The 18,030-nt window shown below is 37.4% G+C and overlaps 1 protein-coding gene across 4 annotated transcripts in view; it reads right to left on the reverse strand.

Annotated features, from left to right (window-relative positions):
* Positions 1-286: 286 nt before the first annotated feature.
* The window catches only part of LOC127454372 (threonine--tRNA ligase 2, cytoplasmic-like), a 69,423-nt gene continuing 51,679 nt past the window's right edge, over positions 287-18,030 (reverse strand). For all 4 annotated transcript variants that reach the window (XM_051721527.1, XM_051721529.1, XM_051721528.1 and 1 more), the window contains exons 9-18: positions 17,139-17,237; positions 16,498-16,664; positions 16,218-16,380; positions 11,042-11,179; positions 8,293-8,370; positions 5,240-5,340; positions 1,630-1,731; positions 1,455-1,527; positions 1,257-1,371; positions 287-576 (exon numbers count right to left, since the gene is read on the reverse strand). In XM_051721527.1, the coding sequence (XP_051577487.1) occupies positions 434-576; positions 1,257-1,371; positions 1,455-1,527; positions 1,630-1,731; positions 5,240-5,340; positions 8,293-8,370; positions 11,042-11,179; positions 16,218-16,380; positions 16,498-16,664; positions 17,139-17,237 (1,179 nt within the window). In that variant the 3' untranslated portion in view covers positions 287-433. The remainder of the gene's footprint in view (positions 577-1,256; positions 1,372-1,454; positions 1,528-1,629; positions 1,732-5,239; positions 5,341-8,292; positions 8,371-11,041; positions 11,180-16,217; positions 16,381-16,497; positions 16,665-17,138; positions 17,238-18,030) is intronic.

Raw genomic sequence — 18,030 nt, forward strand, 5'->3', positions numbered from 1 at the left:
CTCTTTTGGCAAAAAACCCAATTCAGTCTGAATATCTGAATTATTATATATATATTAAATTAATAATTATTTGAATGATGTATTATTTATATTGAATTATCTTTATTTGGCCTTTCAGCAAATATTAATATGCGATTATTTCGATTAATTAATCGGCATGTCATGTAATTATTTTTATCCATTATTTTTAATTGATTGACAGTCCTAGTTACTATACATAAAAACTATACAAGAACAGTTGGACATCTTAAGTACTATGTTTGCCCACAAATAAAGAGACACTGAATTTAAAAGTGTTTTTTTTTATTATTATTATAAATACAAATAAAAAGAAAATTGAAGCTGCAGCACTTCACAGCATGTGTTTGATTTAACATCATCTAACCAGTTCTTGCTCTGTGACTGTGTGTTGTTCTGAGTGTATCAGATGTGTTTAAAATTCCTCCTGATTGATGCGTCTGTCTCTGATTTCTGTCAGTAATGTCATCACTTCCTCCAGTGGTTTCTGCCCGAGCTGTTTGCCCCCTCTCGTCCGCACACTTACAGTGCCATGTTCACGCTCTTTCTCTCCAACCACTGAATAAAAAAGGACAGATTCATTTATATAAAATCATCTTAACAGAACACTCATTCTTTACATGGGTTTCATCATTCATCTAGGTAAGAGATTAACAATGTCACCTTTTTAAAAAAAAAAAAAAAAAAAAAAAAAGTTGAGTTGAGGTAGTTTACCCAAACATTTTAATTCTTTCATCAGGACGCAAAAGGTGAGTTTTTAAAGAAAATCCGGACCACTCTATATAATGACAGTTAATGGGACTGTGGCTAATAAGCTCCAAAAAAAAAAAAAAAAAGTCCATAAAACTTGTGTGCTATATTACGTCTTCTAAAGCCATTCAACAGCAACTGTTTGAAGAACAGACCGAAAAGTTATTCACAACTGTCCTTTTTACAGTCCAAACGACAGTTGTGGTCTAGCTTTGGTAGAAGGGAAGATTATAAGTGAATAGCAGCTTCTCAAAGCATTACGTATGACGTTAAAAGACTTGGAAAAGAGCATATGAGTCATATGGACTATTTTTCTTTTTAAAAGAATATAACTAATAACTAATTATATCACTTTTTGTGTTCTGTGGAAGTAAAATGTAATACGTGTTTGGAGCAACAACGATGACAATAATGACATTTTTAGGTGAACTATCCCATTAAAGTGCAAACATCTCAGAAACGATCACACACTCAGAACAGATCCTCACCGAATATATAATTGTACTGGGAGAGCTGCGCGGAGCGGATTTTCTTATTTAAGGTGGCACCATGGTCATCATCAATATCAGCCATGAAGCCAGCTTCCCTCAGTCTCTGAACCACCTTAAACCCACAGAAATGTGCATGCACCATATAAATGTTTATAAATATATAAAGTTTGTCCAAAGTGTTGGATTTCCTCTGACCTCTTGCCCGTATGTCTCACTATTGCCTCCTACAGGCAGAACCATCACCTGCGCTGGAGACAACCAGAAAGGCCTTAAAGAAAGAAAGAACGAACGAAAGTTAATACTTTACCAATTCACAAAAAAATAAAAAATAAATAAATGGACATACATATAAACAAACATGTGTACACACCATTTCCCACCGAAGTTTTCTGCCAGGATCGCAATCATTCTCTCCAGGGACCCCAGCACTGCCCGATGAATCATGATAGGCCTGTACATCTCTCCATCAGCCCTGAGAAAGAAAACACAGGCACATTTGTTTTCCCTTGAATATTTTTAGATGTTGTAACTGGTCAGTTTTTCACCATAAATTCCAAGTAGTCTCTCCATTAACAGAATTTATGGAAAGTGCATGAATAATAATCATCAGTACAAAAATGCAATTTAAAAAGTTTTAAGTGGAATTTACCTTCATTCCAAGCTATTATGACACACTGTTTCCAACAGTTAGACTCTCAAATTAATAAAGGTTTACATTATTTTATGCTAATTAATGCTGAAAATCTTTCTATTATGTGGAGACATCACACCACGTGAAACATGAAAGTAGTCCCACATAAACAAAAGTTTAGTTAGCTAATAGTAGGAGGTCAAATTCTTCCTCTTTATAACTTACAAGCTTGAACATTTTTCTGATTAACAATATTTTCAAGGATCCCCTCTCCACAAGACCTAATAACTGGTGACAAAACAGACTTTTTTTCTAATTTTAGAGCAAATTGTAAATTCATGACCAGTTTTGAAAACAGAAAATTAGATTAGTCAATATATTGAAATTGTATTTCTGTCCACATCATTAATTACACATAAGTTTACATATGTTTCTGCATTTCACAGTTCATGATGAGGACAGTCACAACTATTTACACATTTTACAAAATGATATACACTGATGAGCCAAAACATTATGACCTAATATGTGCCTAATATGCCATTGTTCCTCCGCGTGCCGCCAAAACAGTGCCGACCCGCCGAGGCATGGACTCTACTAGACCCCTGAAGGTGTCCTGTGGTATCTGGCACCAAGACATTAGCAGCAGATCCTTCAAGTCCTGTAAGTTGCGAGGTGGAGCCGCCATGGATCGGACTTGTTGGTCCAGCACATCCCACAGATGCTCAATTGGATTGAGATCTGGGTAATTTGGAGGCCAGGGCAACACCGTGAACTCTTCATCATGTTCCTCAAACCATTCCTGAACAATGTGTGCAGTGTGGCAGGGTGCATTATCCTGCTGAAAGAGGCCACTGCCATCAGGGAATACCATTGCCATGAAGGGGTGTACCTGGTCTGCAACGATGTTTAGGTAGGTGACACGTGTTAAATTGACGTCCACATGAACGGTCGGACCCAGGGTTTCCCAGCAGAACATTGTCCAGAGCATCACACTCCCTCCACCGGCTTGTTGTCTTCCCACAATGCATCCTGGTGCCATCACTTCCCCAGGTAAACGGCGCACATGTACATGGCCATCCACATGATATAAAAGAAAATGGGACTCATCGGACCAGGCAACCTTCTTCCACTGCTCTAAGGTACAGTTCCGACGCTTGCGTGCCCTTTGTAAGCTCTTTCAACGGTGGACAGGGGTCATCATGGGCACTCTGAATGGTCTGCGGCTACACAGCCCCATACACAGCAGGATGTGATGCACTGTGTGTTGTGACACATTCCTCCCTCAACCATCATTAACATTTTCTGTGACTTGTGCCACATTAGACCTTCTGTCGATTCGGACCAGAGGGATAGCCTTTGTTGCTCTCACGCATCGATGAGCCTTGGGTGCCCAACACCCTGTCGCCGGTTTGTGGTTTGTCCCATTTCAGATCACTGTCGGTAGGTACTCACCACTGCTGACCGGGAGCACCCCAAAGCCTTGCTGTTTTTGACTACGAGAACTGATTGTTCGCTTACCATCTAATCTACCCAGACCTTGACATGTGGCCTTGTTAGGAGATGATCAACGTTATTTGCTTCACCTGTGAGCGGTCATAATGTTTTGGCTCATCGGCGTGTGTGTGTGTGTGTGTATATATATATATATATATATATATATACATACAGTGCATCCGGAAAGTATTCACAGCGCTTCACTTTTTCCACATTTTGTTATGTTACAGCCTTATTCCAAAATGGATTAAATTCAATATTTTCCTCAAAATTCTAGAAACAATACCCCATAATGTCAACGTGAAAGAAGTTTGTTTGAAATCTTAACGAAAAAACGAAAAACGAAAAAAAAAAAATCACATGTACATAAGTATTCACAGCCTTTGCCATGACACTCAAAATTGAGCTCAGGTGCATCCTGTTTCCACTGATCATCCTTGAGTTGTTTCTGCAACTTGATTGGAGTCCACCTGTCGTAAATTCAGTTGATTGGACACGATTTGGAAAGGCACACACCTGTCTATATAAGGTCCCACAGTTAACAGTGCATGTCAGAGCACAAACCAAGCCATGAAGTCCAAGGAATTGTCTGTAGACCTCCGAGACAGGATTGTATCGAGGCACAGCTCTGGGGAAGGGTACAGAAAAATTTCTGCAGCATTGAAGGTCCCAATGAACACAGTGGCCTCCATCATCCGTAAACGGAAATAATTTTGGAACCACCAGGACTCTTCCTAGAGCTGGCCGCCTGGCCAAACTGAGTGATCGGGGGAGAAGGGCCTTAGTCAGGGAGGTGACCAAGAACCCGATGGTCACTATGACAGAGCTCCAGCATTTCTCTGTGGAGAGAGGAGAACCTTCCAGAAGAACAACCTTCTCTGCAGCACTCCACCAATCAGGCCTGTATGGTAGAGTGGCCAGACGGAAGCCACTCCTCAGTAAAAGGCACATGACAGCCCGCCTGGAGTTTGCCAAAAGACACCTGAAGGACTCTCAGACCATGAGAAACAAAGATTGAACTCTTTGGCCTGAATGGCAAGCATCATGTCTGGAGGAAACCAGGCACCGCTCATCACCTGGCCAATACCATCCCTACAATGAAGCATGGTGATGGCAGAATCATGCTGTGGGGATGTTTTTCAGTGGCAGGAACTGGGAGACTAGTCAGGGTCGAGGGAAAGATGAATGCAGCAAACGCTCTGGACCTCAGACTGGGGCGAAGGTTCATCTTCCAACAGGACAATGACCCTAAGCACACAGCCAAGATAACAAAGGAGTGGCTCCAGGACAACTCTGTGAATGTCCTTGAGTGGCCCAGCCAGAGACCAGACTTGAACCCGATTGAACATCTCTGGAGAGATCTGAAAATGGCTGTGCACCGACGCTCCCCATCCAACCTGATGGAGCTTGAGAGGTCCTGCAAAGAAGAATGGGAGAAACTGCCCAAAAATAGGTGTGCCAAGCTTGTAGCATCATACTCAAAAAGACTTGAGGCTGTAATTGGTGCCAAAGGTACTTCAACAAAGTATTGAGCAAAGGCTGTGAATACTTACGTACATGTGATTTTTTTGTTTTTTATTTTTAATAAATTTGCAAAGATTTCAAACAAACTTCTTTCATGTTGTCATTATGGGGTATTGTTTGTAGAATTTTGAGGAAAATAATGAATTTAATCCATTTTGGAATAAGGCTGTAACATAACAAAATGTGGAAAAAGTGAAGCGCTGTGAATACTTTCCGGATGCACTGTAAAACGATGAAAATATAATTTCCTCTGAGACAGTAAAATTACATGTCACATTAACTGGCCACCTACATTTACAACTACTCAGCAAAACAGATCTGGTCTTACCCCACATACTGCAGGTTAAATCTGATTGGCAGCTGAAAGTCCAGCTGAATCGTGGCACATTGGTGCTGTCGGCCCAGAGCATCACGGATCTGGATGTCGATCTAAAAAGATTTTTAAAAAAAGAAATGTAATGAAAAGAAATGCCAACAGAGATTTATTCTTCAAACACTAAACACTTCTCTTAAGCCACTGATCAAACGAAAAGTTACGGAGCCCTGCGATTTGTACTTCTCAGAAAAAACAAACTGTATTTATTCATTGGGCCTGCAGCAAATAAACATCATTGACAGTGCCAGGTTTGAGTGCCATACATGAGTTAAAGTACTGTGAAGGCTCTCTGTAAGACATTGAACCTGCTCCTGTGCACCTGGACTGTATTTAAAGACATTCTGTTTAGAAACGTCAAGCCAAGTGGTGAGTTTCCAGCGATGTTTTTGCTGACTGTTGCTTCTTTGAAGTACAGAGATGGGATACAGCAAGAGAGCCATGTCAAATTGCAACGAGAGACCCAAAAACTTTCCAGCAAACCTTTGTATTGGCAAGTCATGGAGGATATTTGACTATTTTGGCTCTCTTATATATGGAGTAGGGTAAGGAATCTTTACATACCCTGTGATTCATGGTGTCATGATTTAATTTCAAATTTATCGGTCAATTATTGTCCAAATTAAAACCATTGGCATATGAGCATGAAAACACAAATATGAAAAACTGATGGTTTATTTACAATTAATTAGTAACACTCTTTGTAAAAACTCTGAATTAAAATGCACAATCCAGAAATAATAATAGCCACAATATGTTGAAGGGTTGGCACTCCATACCGCCATAAACAGACGTGACAGTAATAGTATGAATTTGTAATGTTCTATTATATAAAGAATATACATGTAAAATGTGAGTTCTGTTGTTTTGAACAGCACAAACAGAAGAGCACAAATGTTTTAGACCTTTTTTCATATCAATCATCATGTTATCATATTTAGTTAATTTTTATCATTCATTGTGGCTCTCAAAGATTTTGGCCTGTCACGTGTTCAGCAGATCCAATCCATATTCAATAGAAAATGATTTAATGATAGAACAGTAAAAAAGCTTTTGTACCTATTTGTACATTTTAAAAACATAATTCCTCAGTAAAGAAGTGATCTGATGACAAAATAAGCTAAGCAGCAAAATATCGGTCGATAGGTTTTTCTTAATATCGGTATCGACCAAAAATGTTCATATCGGTGCATCCCTAGTTTTTTAATTGTCAACAATAACAAAAACGAGACTAAAAAGTTGCATCATGATGGAAAACGGTTTTAATTACGTACTGTTGACGAAAATATGACAAGAAAAAAATACTGCAAGATATTAACAATGCATTTTGTATTTATTTATTTATTTTATTTAAAGAAAGAAAAAAAATCTAGAAAGAATTGATTGAAATAATCCAGTCAAAGTATGTACAATACACATGTACAATAAACTTTACTAACGGCTTAATTACCTCACTCAAACACATCCTATATATGTGATATCAATCAGCTATATCCACAACATAAACATAATATTACAACTTACATCTGCTCAGACAATGAAGCCAATAAACAGGTGAAGTCAGAATGCGTAACTTGCGTTGTAAATTTGGCGTTTCCTTAAAAAGGCACTTCATGTAACGCAATATCCTAAACTGTCTTAATGTGAGGAATTCCCAACAGAGTAACTTCCACAAAGTATCTAACACTTTAGTATATTCATTATATGCTTTCATTTCAGCTGCATCGCTGCAGTCTAGATAAATGTTTATCTGTTATCCGTTTGGCGAAGTTATTTACCTGCTATAATGCTTGGATATGTTGTCTGGTAGTGTTGTTGAAGCTTATATTGCTTGTCATGCTTTTATGAATTGAACAATACTCGTGTGTTAACTGTTCGCAATGTATCTACGTTGTACTGTGAAGTTACTGTGACATGTTTAAAATGGATGACTTCTGAAATTGACTTCTTTTAATTGCTATATTGCATATTTAAGCATATTATTTTTATGTTTAATAAAGTATATTTTATCCCCATCATTATTGAATCCTCGTTTTATGTTTTAGTATACGATGTTATTGTGTGCCTTGCATAGACATGCTATTGTAGTAACTGAGGCTGGACAAAATAGTATAAAAATAATAAAGTCTTCTATTGAACTCGTATCAGCCATATCATGAGTATCACCTCTTAAATTGAAAATTGTAGTATAGTTCAAACATTAATTGTAGATAAAACACTTGAATAATCATATTAAGATATACTGGTGGTGGCTGAGGAGAGTCCCCTGTTCTCTATTTAAAAGTGCTTTGAGTGTAGTGTAAGAAAAGCGATTTAAGTGTAAAATTAATTCAAATATGTAAATAAGAGTGTTGTTTATTTTCATCAAAACATGCATCAAAGGTTTAATCATATAACACAATATCTACATGAAAATAGCAGGTTATGACTCCGACTCCAGTCATGATCACACACAGGCAATGTCCAGGTAAACTCAAACTGGGAGATTCATCCACCAGAGAGCAGTGCCAGAACATGACTGACGTAATGAATTCTTCCGCAAATTGCTTGCATTTTTAAGTTTCAACCACAGATGTCACTAGAGAGCACAACGTTACGTAGTGCAGCTTTAAACATAGTAATCTTTAAAATGTCTGATACATGTTTAAATAATTGTAAGTAGTTTATTTATTGTTAATGCATCAAAATTTGGTCTGTTCAGTTTTATATTTTTTGTTATTTAGTTTGATGTTTCTGTCATTTTGCACATTATTGTCAACTAAAATATGTGATTTTTGTCAACTAAATTTATATGCCGTTTTATTTAGTGTAAAACTGACTAAAATAAAAAATGTATAACATGATTCAATAATGACAAAATTTAAAAGACATTAAAAGAAAAAATAAATAATATTTCTGATATAACATTTTGTGGATTGATCCATAATCATTTGAGAAAGAACTGCAATGCAACAGTAAACAGTTTTTAATATATGGCTTTTAAAGAAACATTTTCCGGGCACACTCACCTTTGGTCCATAAAATGCCCCATCTCCGGGGTTTAACTCCCAGTGCTCCGCAAACTGCTTCAGACTGCTCTCCAACTGCTGTTCTCAGAGAAACAACAGAGAGAGATTTCAGAGGAAAATTTGGAATGTTTAGAGTAAAAAGTCAATCCTCTACTACTAATAAAAGGTACTTCTGTAAACATCTAATACAATAATCCTGAAGCATTTCGAGCTGTAAACAACATTAGTTTGTGGAAGAGAGTGGTATGAGAAAGAGTTTATTTTTTTAACCCTGGGCTAAAGAAACAAAATAACCTGGCCTGGAAAAGTAGTCAATCCTTATAAAGATAACAGTGGGCCTTCTATTCTGCACATGAGGGCTCAGCGATATACAGTGGCAAGAAAAAGTATGTGACCCCTTTGTAATTAGCTGGTTTTATGCATTAATTGGGCATAAATGTGATTCAAAGTCACAAGTATAGACAAACACAATGTGCTTAAGCTAACAACACACAAAAAATGATCATCTTTCATGTCTTTATTGAACACATCCCATTAAACATTCACAGTGCTGTGGTAAAAGTAAGTGAACCCTTCGATTTAATAACTGGTCGACCTTGGGCAGCAATAACCTCAACCAAGCATTTCTGGTAGCTGAGGATTAGACCTGCACAACGTTCAGAAGGAATTTTGGACCATTCGTCCTTACAGAACTGCTTCAGCTCAGCCATATTCTTAGGATGTCTGGTGTGAACGGCTCTCTTGAGGTCATTCCACAGCATCTCTATTGGGTTAAGGTCTGGGCTCTGACTGGGCCACTCCAAAAAAAAAAAAAAATCTTTTTTTGAAGCCATTCTGTTGTGGATTTCCTTCGATGTTTAGGGTCATAGTCCTGCTGCATAACCAACTTCTGCTGAGCCACCCTGATATTATCCTGTAGGATATCTTGATAAACTTGGGATTTAATTTTTCCCCGATGATGGCAAGTGGTCCAGGCCCTGAAGCAGCAAAGCAGCCCCAAATCATGATGCTCTCTCCATCGTACTTCACCGTTGGGATGATGTTTTCATGTTGGTATGCAGTGCCCTTTTTACACCATACGTAGTGCTGCATGTTCTTCCTAAAGAGCTCAACCTTAGTTTCATCAGTCCACAAAACATTTCCCCAGTAGCATTGTGAAGTGTCAAGGTGGTCTTTGGCAACTTCAGGCAGCAATGTTTTTGTTGGAAAGCAGAGGTTTCCTTCGTGGTGTCCTGCCATAGACACCATGCCTGTTTAATGTTTTCTGTGTAGTAGACTCATGAACAGAGATGTTAACCAGTTCCAATGATTCCTTCAAGTTTTTAGCTGTCACTCTAGAGTTCTTTTTTTACCTCATTGAGCATTCTGCGGTGTGCCCTTTGAGTCATCTTGGCTGGATGGCCACTTCTAGGGAGAGTAGCCACAGTACTAAATCATCTCCATTTATAGACAATTTGTCCAACTGTGGACAGATGAATATCTAAGCTCTTTGAGATACCTTTGTAACCCATTCCAGCTTTATGCAAAGCAACAATTCTTGATTGTAGGTCTTCTGAGATCATTTTTGTGAGGTGTTGTCCACATCAGCAGATGCTGCTGGTGAATAACAAACTCAAAATGTTTGAGTGCTTTTTATAAGTCAAAGTAGCTCTAACCCACACCTCCAATCTTGTTTCATTTATTGGATGCCAGGTTTGCCATCTCCTGACTCTAATTAGCTTTTGTTGATCTCCTTTGCCTAGGGGTTCACATACTTCTTCCAACCTGCACTGTGAATGTTTGAATGATGTATTCACTATGTACAAGAACAATACAATATGTTGTATGTTATTAGTTCAAACAGATTGTGTTTGTTCATTATTGTAACCAGATTTTAAGACAAATTTATTCATAAATGCAGGTAATTCCAAAGGGTTCACATACTTTTTCTTGCCATTGTATATTTTAAAGTTATATCCAACTTTGTTGGCATTATGAAGTAATATCATAAACCTTAAATCCCTAAAACAACTGCAAAAACAACAATTTAAACAACTTTACAGCTCAAATAATACATGAGTTTCCACCGAAGTATTAATGTAAGTGCATTTATGAAATTATAAGCTTCACATTTCTGCCTTTAAAGCCTCCAAAAATTGGCCCCATTCACTTCCATTGTAAGTGCCTCACTGTAACCTTGATTTTTGCTTTCTTTTTTTTTAAGAAAACGAGGGATGAGTCAAAATAATTTGTTGTGCTAATCAACATTATGCCACAAATGCTGTCGATTGAGCTTAACTTGTATTAAACCCGGGATATTTCTTTAAACATTTTAGGTCACTGAATAATTCCCATACTTCCATTTGTGTTTTTTCATAGTTTAAATGACTTTACTATTATTCTGAAATGTAGAGTAGGTGAGTGATTTCTCTTACCCAATTTGCCTGTATGTTTTTTCCTTTGACATACAGTATATAACCTACTCCACACATTCCAATCTGACCCTACGTTAAATTAATCCCTGACATGAAAACCGAAAAATGTTTAGACTTGCCCTACATTTACACCGCTTGTGTCCTATATTGTCTCACCGAATATGTTTGTACGTGTATAGACAGGATTTTATAATCACATGAAGTGCAGGAAATGCCATCAAGCCGACACAAACAACCTCCTCCGGCACACACATTTGTCTGTGGTGGGCGCTAATCAACAGGTGATGGATGGTGGGCGTGGCTGGACGTGATAGACAGGTGAAAGATGTATTTACCTGCTCGGCACAGTCCCAGAGGGCGGGCTCTCCCAGACAAGGTGTTGGTCGCGTGGAGAGGAGACAATGAAAGGAGAAACCGAATACACGATATACACTCCTCACAAAGTCCAAACATGCCGTGATCTCCCCCTCCAGCTGAAGAGAGGAGAAACAGTGAATAAACAACTGAAGGGTGTGTATGAGAGAGAATAAACACTGGCGTTATAAAGCAAAATCACACATCAGACTAAACAGAATCACTGGCATATATATGAGCCAGACACATTCCTGAGCAAAGAAGGTCAATACAAGACATCAATTCAGTCGCACAAAGGAAATAGCCACAAAAACAATGTGTTTAGGGATGGATGAGTATAAAAGAGCTTTTGTGTGGCTTCCACAAGTAGAGACTGTTGAGAATGAACAGGCTTTCCTTTTAAAAATGCAGATAAAGAGAGGCAAGGAGAGGAAAAGAGAAGAGACATATAAACAGGGTCCAGATTAGGGCTGCCCCCAACCAAAAATGTTCCTAGTCGACTAGGTGTTAATTTAAGCCATTAGTAGACTAGTCGCACATTTATGATATTAATTTAATTACTTAAATATATATAATTTGGGGGGCATCAGAAAATGGTTTGAGTTCCAGGGCTGAGAAATAATGTTATAAGTAACATTGCTAACACTGTTCTACATTACAGAGAAATACTAAACCGTAATAATGAGCCTTTAAAATATACATTTTACAAGCGCACGCACGAAGCGTGCCACAGCGACACCGGCAAAAGCGGTAATGATTCTGGATGTGTCGGAAAAACCAGCAAGGAGACTGTCTGAACATTTTGTTAATTTATAGAGAGAAATGCACATTAGGGTTGTGCCAACAGACGATGATCTCGGGGATCGATGATGGTCAGAGTGATCGCCAATAGCTGATGCCTTTGACTATGTCAAGACGATATTTGGCTTGTTTTCCATTAAATTTATTAAATTATTATTATTATTAGGCTATTATTATTATCAAATTAATATTACAAATAATTTGTCCGTAGACACACAAACACGCGCTTAATGATACACTTTATTATATTATTAAGAACAGATGACAAAAAAGCCGTCTATGCACATGTATGACGCGCTGATACGGAGGTGAGCAGTCTCGTGGAACACGCGCATGTAAAAGGTTCTCACTTTTTCTTCGTTTCTGTCTTCTGATTTTTTTGTTTTTGCAAGAACAGTATCATCTATGAGTGCTGCAAATGACCTCAGACATCTCAGCTGGAGGTGTTTTGAGTTCAGTTCGCTTTATTTCCACTGAGCAGTTCATTGTGAACGCAACTCTGCAGCCTATACATCTGTGATTAAAACATAAAATAATACAAAAACACATTCACCTCGAACCATGATTTATATTTCAGTGATTATTATCTTCATTATAATTATTATTTTTACATTATTATATCTTCATTTGTGTAAGTAATTTTCTGCCTGCATGTTTAGACGGATACTTTCCTGATGGTAAATGGAAAGGTCTATATATATATATATATATATATTAATCACTTCATTATTTTAATTGCTTTTTCATTTCATTTGGAGTGCAATTTGAATTTAGAAATGTATTTGATTTAAGTTTTTCATTTTTTAAATAAATTAATTTAATTTTCAATGCAAAATCACTAAAGCAAGAATATTCACCGATCCCTCAGCCTGGGTATACAGTTGTGCTCAAAAGTTTGCATACCCTGACAGAAATTGTGAAATTTTGGCATTGATTTTGAAAATATGACTGATCATGCAAAAAAACTGTCTTTTATTTAAGGATAGTGATCATATGAAGCCATTTATTATCACATAGTTGTTTGGCTCCTTTTTAAATCATAATGATAACAGAAATCACCCAAATGGCCCTGATCAAAAGTTTACATACCCTTGAATGTTTGGTTACAGACACACAAGGTGACACACACAGGTTTAAATGGCAATTAAAGTTTAATTTCCCACACCTGTGGCTTTTTAAATTGCTCTTAGTGTCTGTGTATAAATAGTCAAAGAGTTTGTTAGCTCTCATGTGGATGCACTGAGCAGGCTAGATACTGAGCCATGGGGAGCTGAAAAGAACTGTCAAAAGACCTGTGTAACAAGGTAATGGAACTTTATAAAGATGGAAAAGGTATAAAAAGATATCCAAAGCCTTGAAAATGCCAGACAGTACTGTTCAATCACTTATTAAGAAGTGGAAAATTCGGGGATCTCTTGATACCAAGCCAAGGTCAGGTAGACCAAGAAAGATTTCAGCCACAACTGCCAGAAGAATTGTTCGGGATACAAAGAAAAACCCCCAGGTAACCTCAGGAGAAATACAGGCTGCTCTGGAAAAAGACGGTGTGGTTGTTTCACACACTTCTTAATAAGTGATTGAACAGTACTGACTAGAATTTTTTGTTAAAATAAATAAAAAATAAAGTTCTAAGTTTGAAATCAAGGTGTCTTGCATTATTGTGTAGGCTTAACCCTAACCCTGCTTAACGAAAATTACCCCATAGTACCACCTAGCGTCCAACCAGCAGTAATACAGTGAACGGTGCTGGTCGTTTTTATGTGGAGTTTTTTCTGCGACCAACCGACCAATCAAAACTTGGTTGACCAAGACTCTTCTCAACGACTACCGTTTGGTCGACTATCAGGGGGCAGCCCTAGTCCAAATGTAACTGTTTGCCACACCTGCCAATGGTGGGTGAATTGAGATTATTTGCTGTCTGGGTAGTTGACATACTTTTGGAGAGTTGTTCTGCAGTGTAATGTGCAGTAGTCCATCTGAAACCATTTAAATAGCATTATGCTAATTATTTTATAAGTATTGTGCAGGCGTTTTAATGACCTTGCAATGGGTTATTTGTACTTTAAAAAATGGTCACATCACAAGAGCACTGAAAAGAACTACTGAAAAAACAAATTTGATTAGAAATTGTGAAAAACATTAGAACAGTTAAATGACCTAAATTAAATGCGTCTAATTAAACAATTCCTAATGTTAATAAAAATAAAGTTCATGGACATTTAATATGTCAACTATTTGGCTGTAAATATTTCTCACTTTCCATTAAAACTGCATTTTTTACTATAATAATACTTTTTTTTTTTTACCTAGGCCAATGGAATTAATACTGTTTAATTAAACTGTTTTTTCTTGCATCAGTGCATTATCATATATGAGATGATCCAGTCTTTGTCTCTCTTTGAAACTGCACTTGTCCCAAAATCTTCAAGGCTTGTCATGATTTTGTTGCTCATATTTTTATTTTTATTTTTATTAATTAATGCCAGGACTGTGATGACATAGTTTCAACAATAAAAGAAAAAGAAAACAGAAAAGAAAAATACCTTTTGGCATGCTTGCACATTTGCCTGATGATATGTTTTTCACAGAGGTAAACGTTGGGGTAAAAAGTTGAGGACACATGGCTGTCACTGAGCTTTTATTAAGAAGACCAGTTGCATCTCCTTGATTTGATTTGCTTACATCGGTGAAGGTCAGTTTTTATGTTGCAATTTTAACCATAGATTATGAAAAAACTTCTATTGACCCACCAAAGCCAATTTTTTACTCACATTTTGCACTTGGAGTATGTTAATTTTAAACCCTGCTTATACAAGAGGAAGGGAGAAGTGTAAAACGCTTTTCACAGCATTTTGCAGTAATCGAATTTAGCTTACTAGAAAAACTCCAACTGTCAGGAGGCCAGTTACTCCTAAAGATCCAGCACTTAACATCAGGTTTTAGAGAAAATCACAGTACAGAAACTGGCCTTCTTAGGGTGACCAATGACTTATTGATGGCGGAGGACACTGGAGAATGCTCCATTTTAGTGTTGCTTGATTTAACTGCAGCATTTGATACAGTTGATCAATCAGTTTTAATTTATACATTAAAGAGATGGGTGTGAATATCTGTGGTGGCTTTAGGCTGGTTTGTTTTCTACTTGATGAATAAGAAATTTGTTGGATCAGTTTGAGATGAGATGTTCTCCTCTTCAAAAGCGAATAGTGGTGTTCCACAAGGATCACTGTTAGGGCCAATATTGTTTTCTCTATATATGTAACCACTTGGTTCTGTGATTCGAAATACAACATTAAATTTAATTGCTATGCAGATGACCTGCACTTGTATTTGTCATTGAATCCCAATGATCTGACTAATTTAAATGTTCTTCAAGCATGTATAGTAGATATAAAAATTTAATGGCATGTAATTTCCTTCAGTTAAATACTGATAAAAACAGAGGTTGTTATAATTGCCCATGATTCTAAAAACACTTAATCAGGTGGTCCCAGATAATCAGCATGTGGTAAGAAATTTGGGCATCTATTTTGACTTAAATGTAAATTTTGATTATCATGTCACAAAGTTAATTCAGTCTTGTTTTTATCAGTTAAGGAACATTTCCAAGGTGAGACAGGTTTTGAGTTTCAAGGAAACAGAGAAGCTCATACATGCTTTTATATCGACTTGTAAAGCCCTTTTTTCAGTGTTAATTCAAGGTACTTTTGCAATGCTACAATCAGTGCAAAATGCTGCAGCTAGACTTTTAACACAAACTCTGTCTTCTAATCATATTACTCCAGTTTTAGCTTCTTTGCATTGGTTACCAATTCATTTTAGGGTTGATTTTAAGATTTTATTAGTTACATCTAAGGCATTACATGGGTTGGCACCTGAATATCTAGCAAAACTTTTAAGACCTTATGAAACAGTTAGATCTTAGACCTTCTTGTCGTGAACTGTTGGCTGTTCCAAGATCCAGATGCACAACAAATGGTGATAAAGCGTTTGTAATGAAGGCCCCACGACTATGGAACAGCCTGCCCTGGGATATTAGATCTGCTGAATCTGTGACTGTTTTTAAGTCTCATTTAAAAACTAATTTGTATAGACTGGCTTTTATTACTATGACACTGTGTTGTGTTTTACTCTGTGTGTTGCTTTTATTACTATGTGAATATGTTGGGTTTTACGGTGTGTGTTTTTGAGTTTATGTTTTGTGAAGCACTTCACTTAATCACTAAAAGTTCTATATAAATAAAACATATATTAATTATCACTAACAGTGTGCTCACATCCAATTCAGTCTAGACGCTAGAGTTGAAAAGAGAAAGTCTTAGAAGAACCTTTGCCGTTTGTGCATGTATTTCGTACCTGTTCAGGTGTGCAGAAGATGTGTGCGTCGTCCTGACAGAAGCGTCTGACTCTGGTTAAACCCCCCAGTGCGCCCGAGTGTTCATTACGGTGCAGAGCTCCAAAATCCGCCCAGCGAATGGGCAGCTCACGCCATGAACGTACCCTCTGCTCATACATCACACTGTACGGATGAAAACACATCAGACAGACACACTTAACCAGTATTCACACATTGAAATGAATGTTCATTTTTGAGTGAACTATTCCTTTAACAGGTCTTCAAAGAAGTTATTCTCACCAGTGCGCGGGACAGTTCATGGGTTTGAGAGCAAAGGTGTGCGGCTCACAGGTCACCGTGAACATGTTCTCACTGTAATGCTCCCAGTGACCTGACCGTTCCCATAGTGACGTACTGTACAGGGTTGGGGTCACAACCTCGCTGAAGCCCCGCCTCCTATACTCACTCTGACAGGATGAGGAAGTGGTTAGTCATTACATCTGCCACTTTGCTCTTACAGTGCAATGCAACTAGTATTTTGACAATAAGACCCGTTTGCAGATCCGTCTCAGGTGATCTGATCACAAGTCTAAAGCACTAAATACAGTTGTGAACGGGGTCCAAAAAAACTCTACTAAAATAATTATCAGCATTCCATTTAAAAGATCACGTTGCCACGCGACGCAACGACCCTACTTCTGTGGAACCTTCCTTATAAGAAATCAGTTAAAAAGTGGTCAAATGAGACACAGTGTAAACAGTAATGCAGACCAACTGTGATCGGATCACCTGAGACGGATGTTAATACCAGGTCTAAGGGCCTAATGCACTATTTTTTCATTTGAGAAAGTTAAAAACAAATGTGCATGTTGCAAGTGTATGCAGAATGCAGTGTATGTGATTTTAGAGTAAATCCCTGTTAATGTGGAATGAGGTTGTACCTTTATGAAGTCAGTGAGTGTGTTGTATATATGAGCTCCTTTTGGCATAAAGAAGCAGCTGCCAGGACTGACATCATGAAAGAAGAACAACTCCTGCACCTGTGACACATCAAGTACAGTACAAACCATCTGGAACAGCTTTATATGTCACTGCAGCAGCGACATATATCATAGAAGTATCAATAAATATCACAGAAACAAATGTTGTCACTACCAAAAAAAGTACTACTGTAATATGATAATTGGAGCAAGTGCACTCACAATTTCTGGCCAATGAAATATTGTACAGCTGAGTGCAACTAGAGAAAATGTATATTTATAATAGAAATTGCCATGACTTTTTCAGTTCGTATTCATTTCAATGACTTTTCCAGTCCTGGAAATCATAATTTTCAAATTCCCTCAAATTTTCAGGTTTTCCATGATTTACGGAAAAAAAAAACAACATTATTTCACAGGGTGAATTTTTTTAGGCGTCTTACTGCCTTCCTGAGTCTATGTCCTACATTTTTTATTTATTTTTTGTTCTCTGAAAACATTTTTCTTCCTCTCTGAATTTTTTTTTCCTCTCTGAAATTATTTGTTTCTCTCCGGAATTTTTTGTTTGTGTCCTCTACAGAATTGTTTTTGTTTTTCTCTCTCTCTCCGGAATTTTTTTTCTCCTTGAAATGTTTATTCATTTATTTTTTTTTCAGAGAGAGAGAGAGAAAAAATTATAACAAATTTGCCAGAGGAAAAAAAATGTAGGACATAGACTTAGGGTCCGTTTACACGACAACGTTTTCAACTAAAAATGGAAAACTTTTTATGCGTTTTGGCTGTTCGTTTACACGACAACGGTGTTTTGGGGCCTGAAAACGCAAACTTTTGAAAACGTGTTTCAAAGTGCAAG

The sequence above is a fragment of the Myxocyprinus asiaticus genome, chromosome 16, assembly GCF_019703515.2.
Source record: "Myxocyprinus asiaticus isolate MX2 ecotype Aquarium Trade chromosome 16, UBuf_Myxa_2, whole genome shotgun sequence".
Lineage (NCBI taxonomy): Eukaryota > Metazoa > Chordata > Actinopteri > Cypriniformes > Catostomidae > Myxocyprinus > Myxocyprinus asiaticus.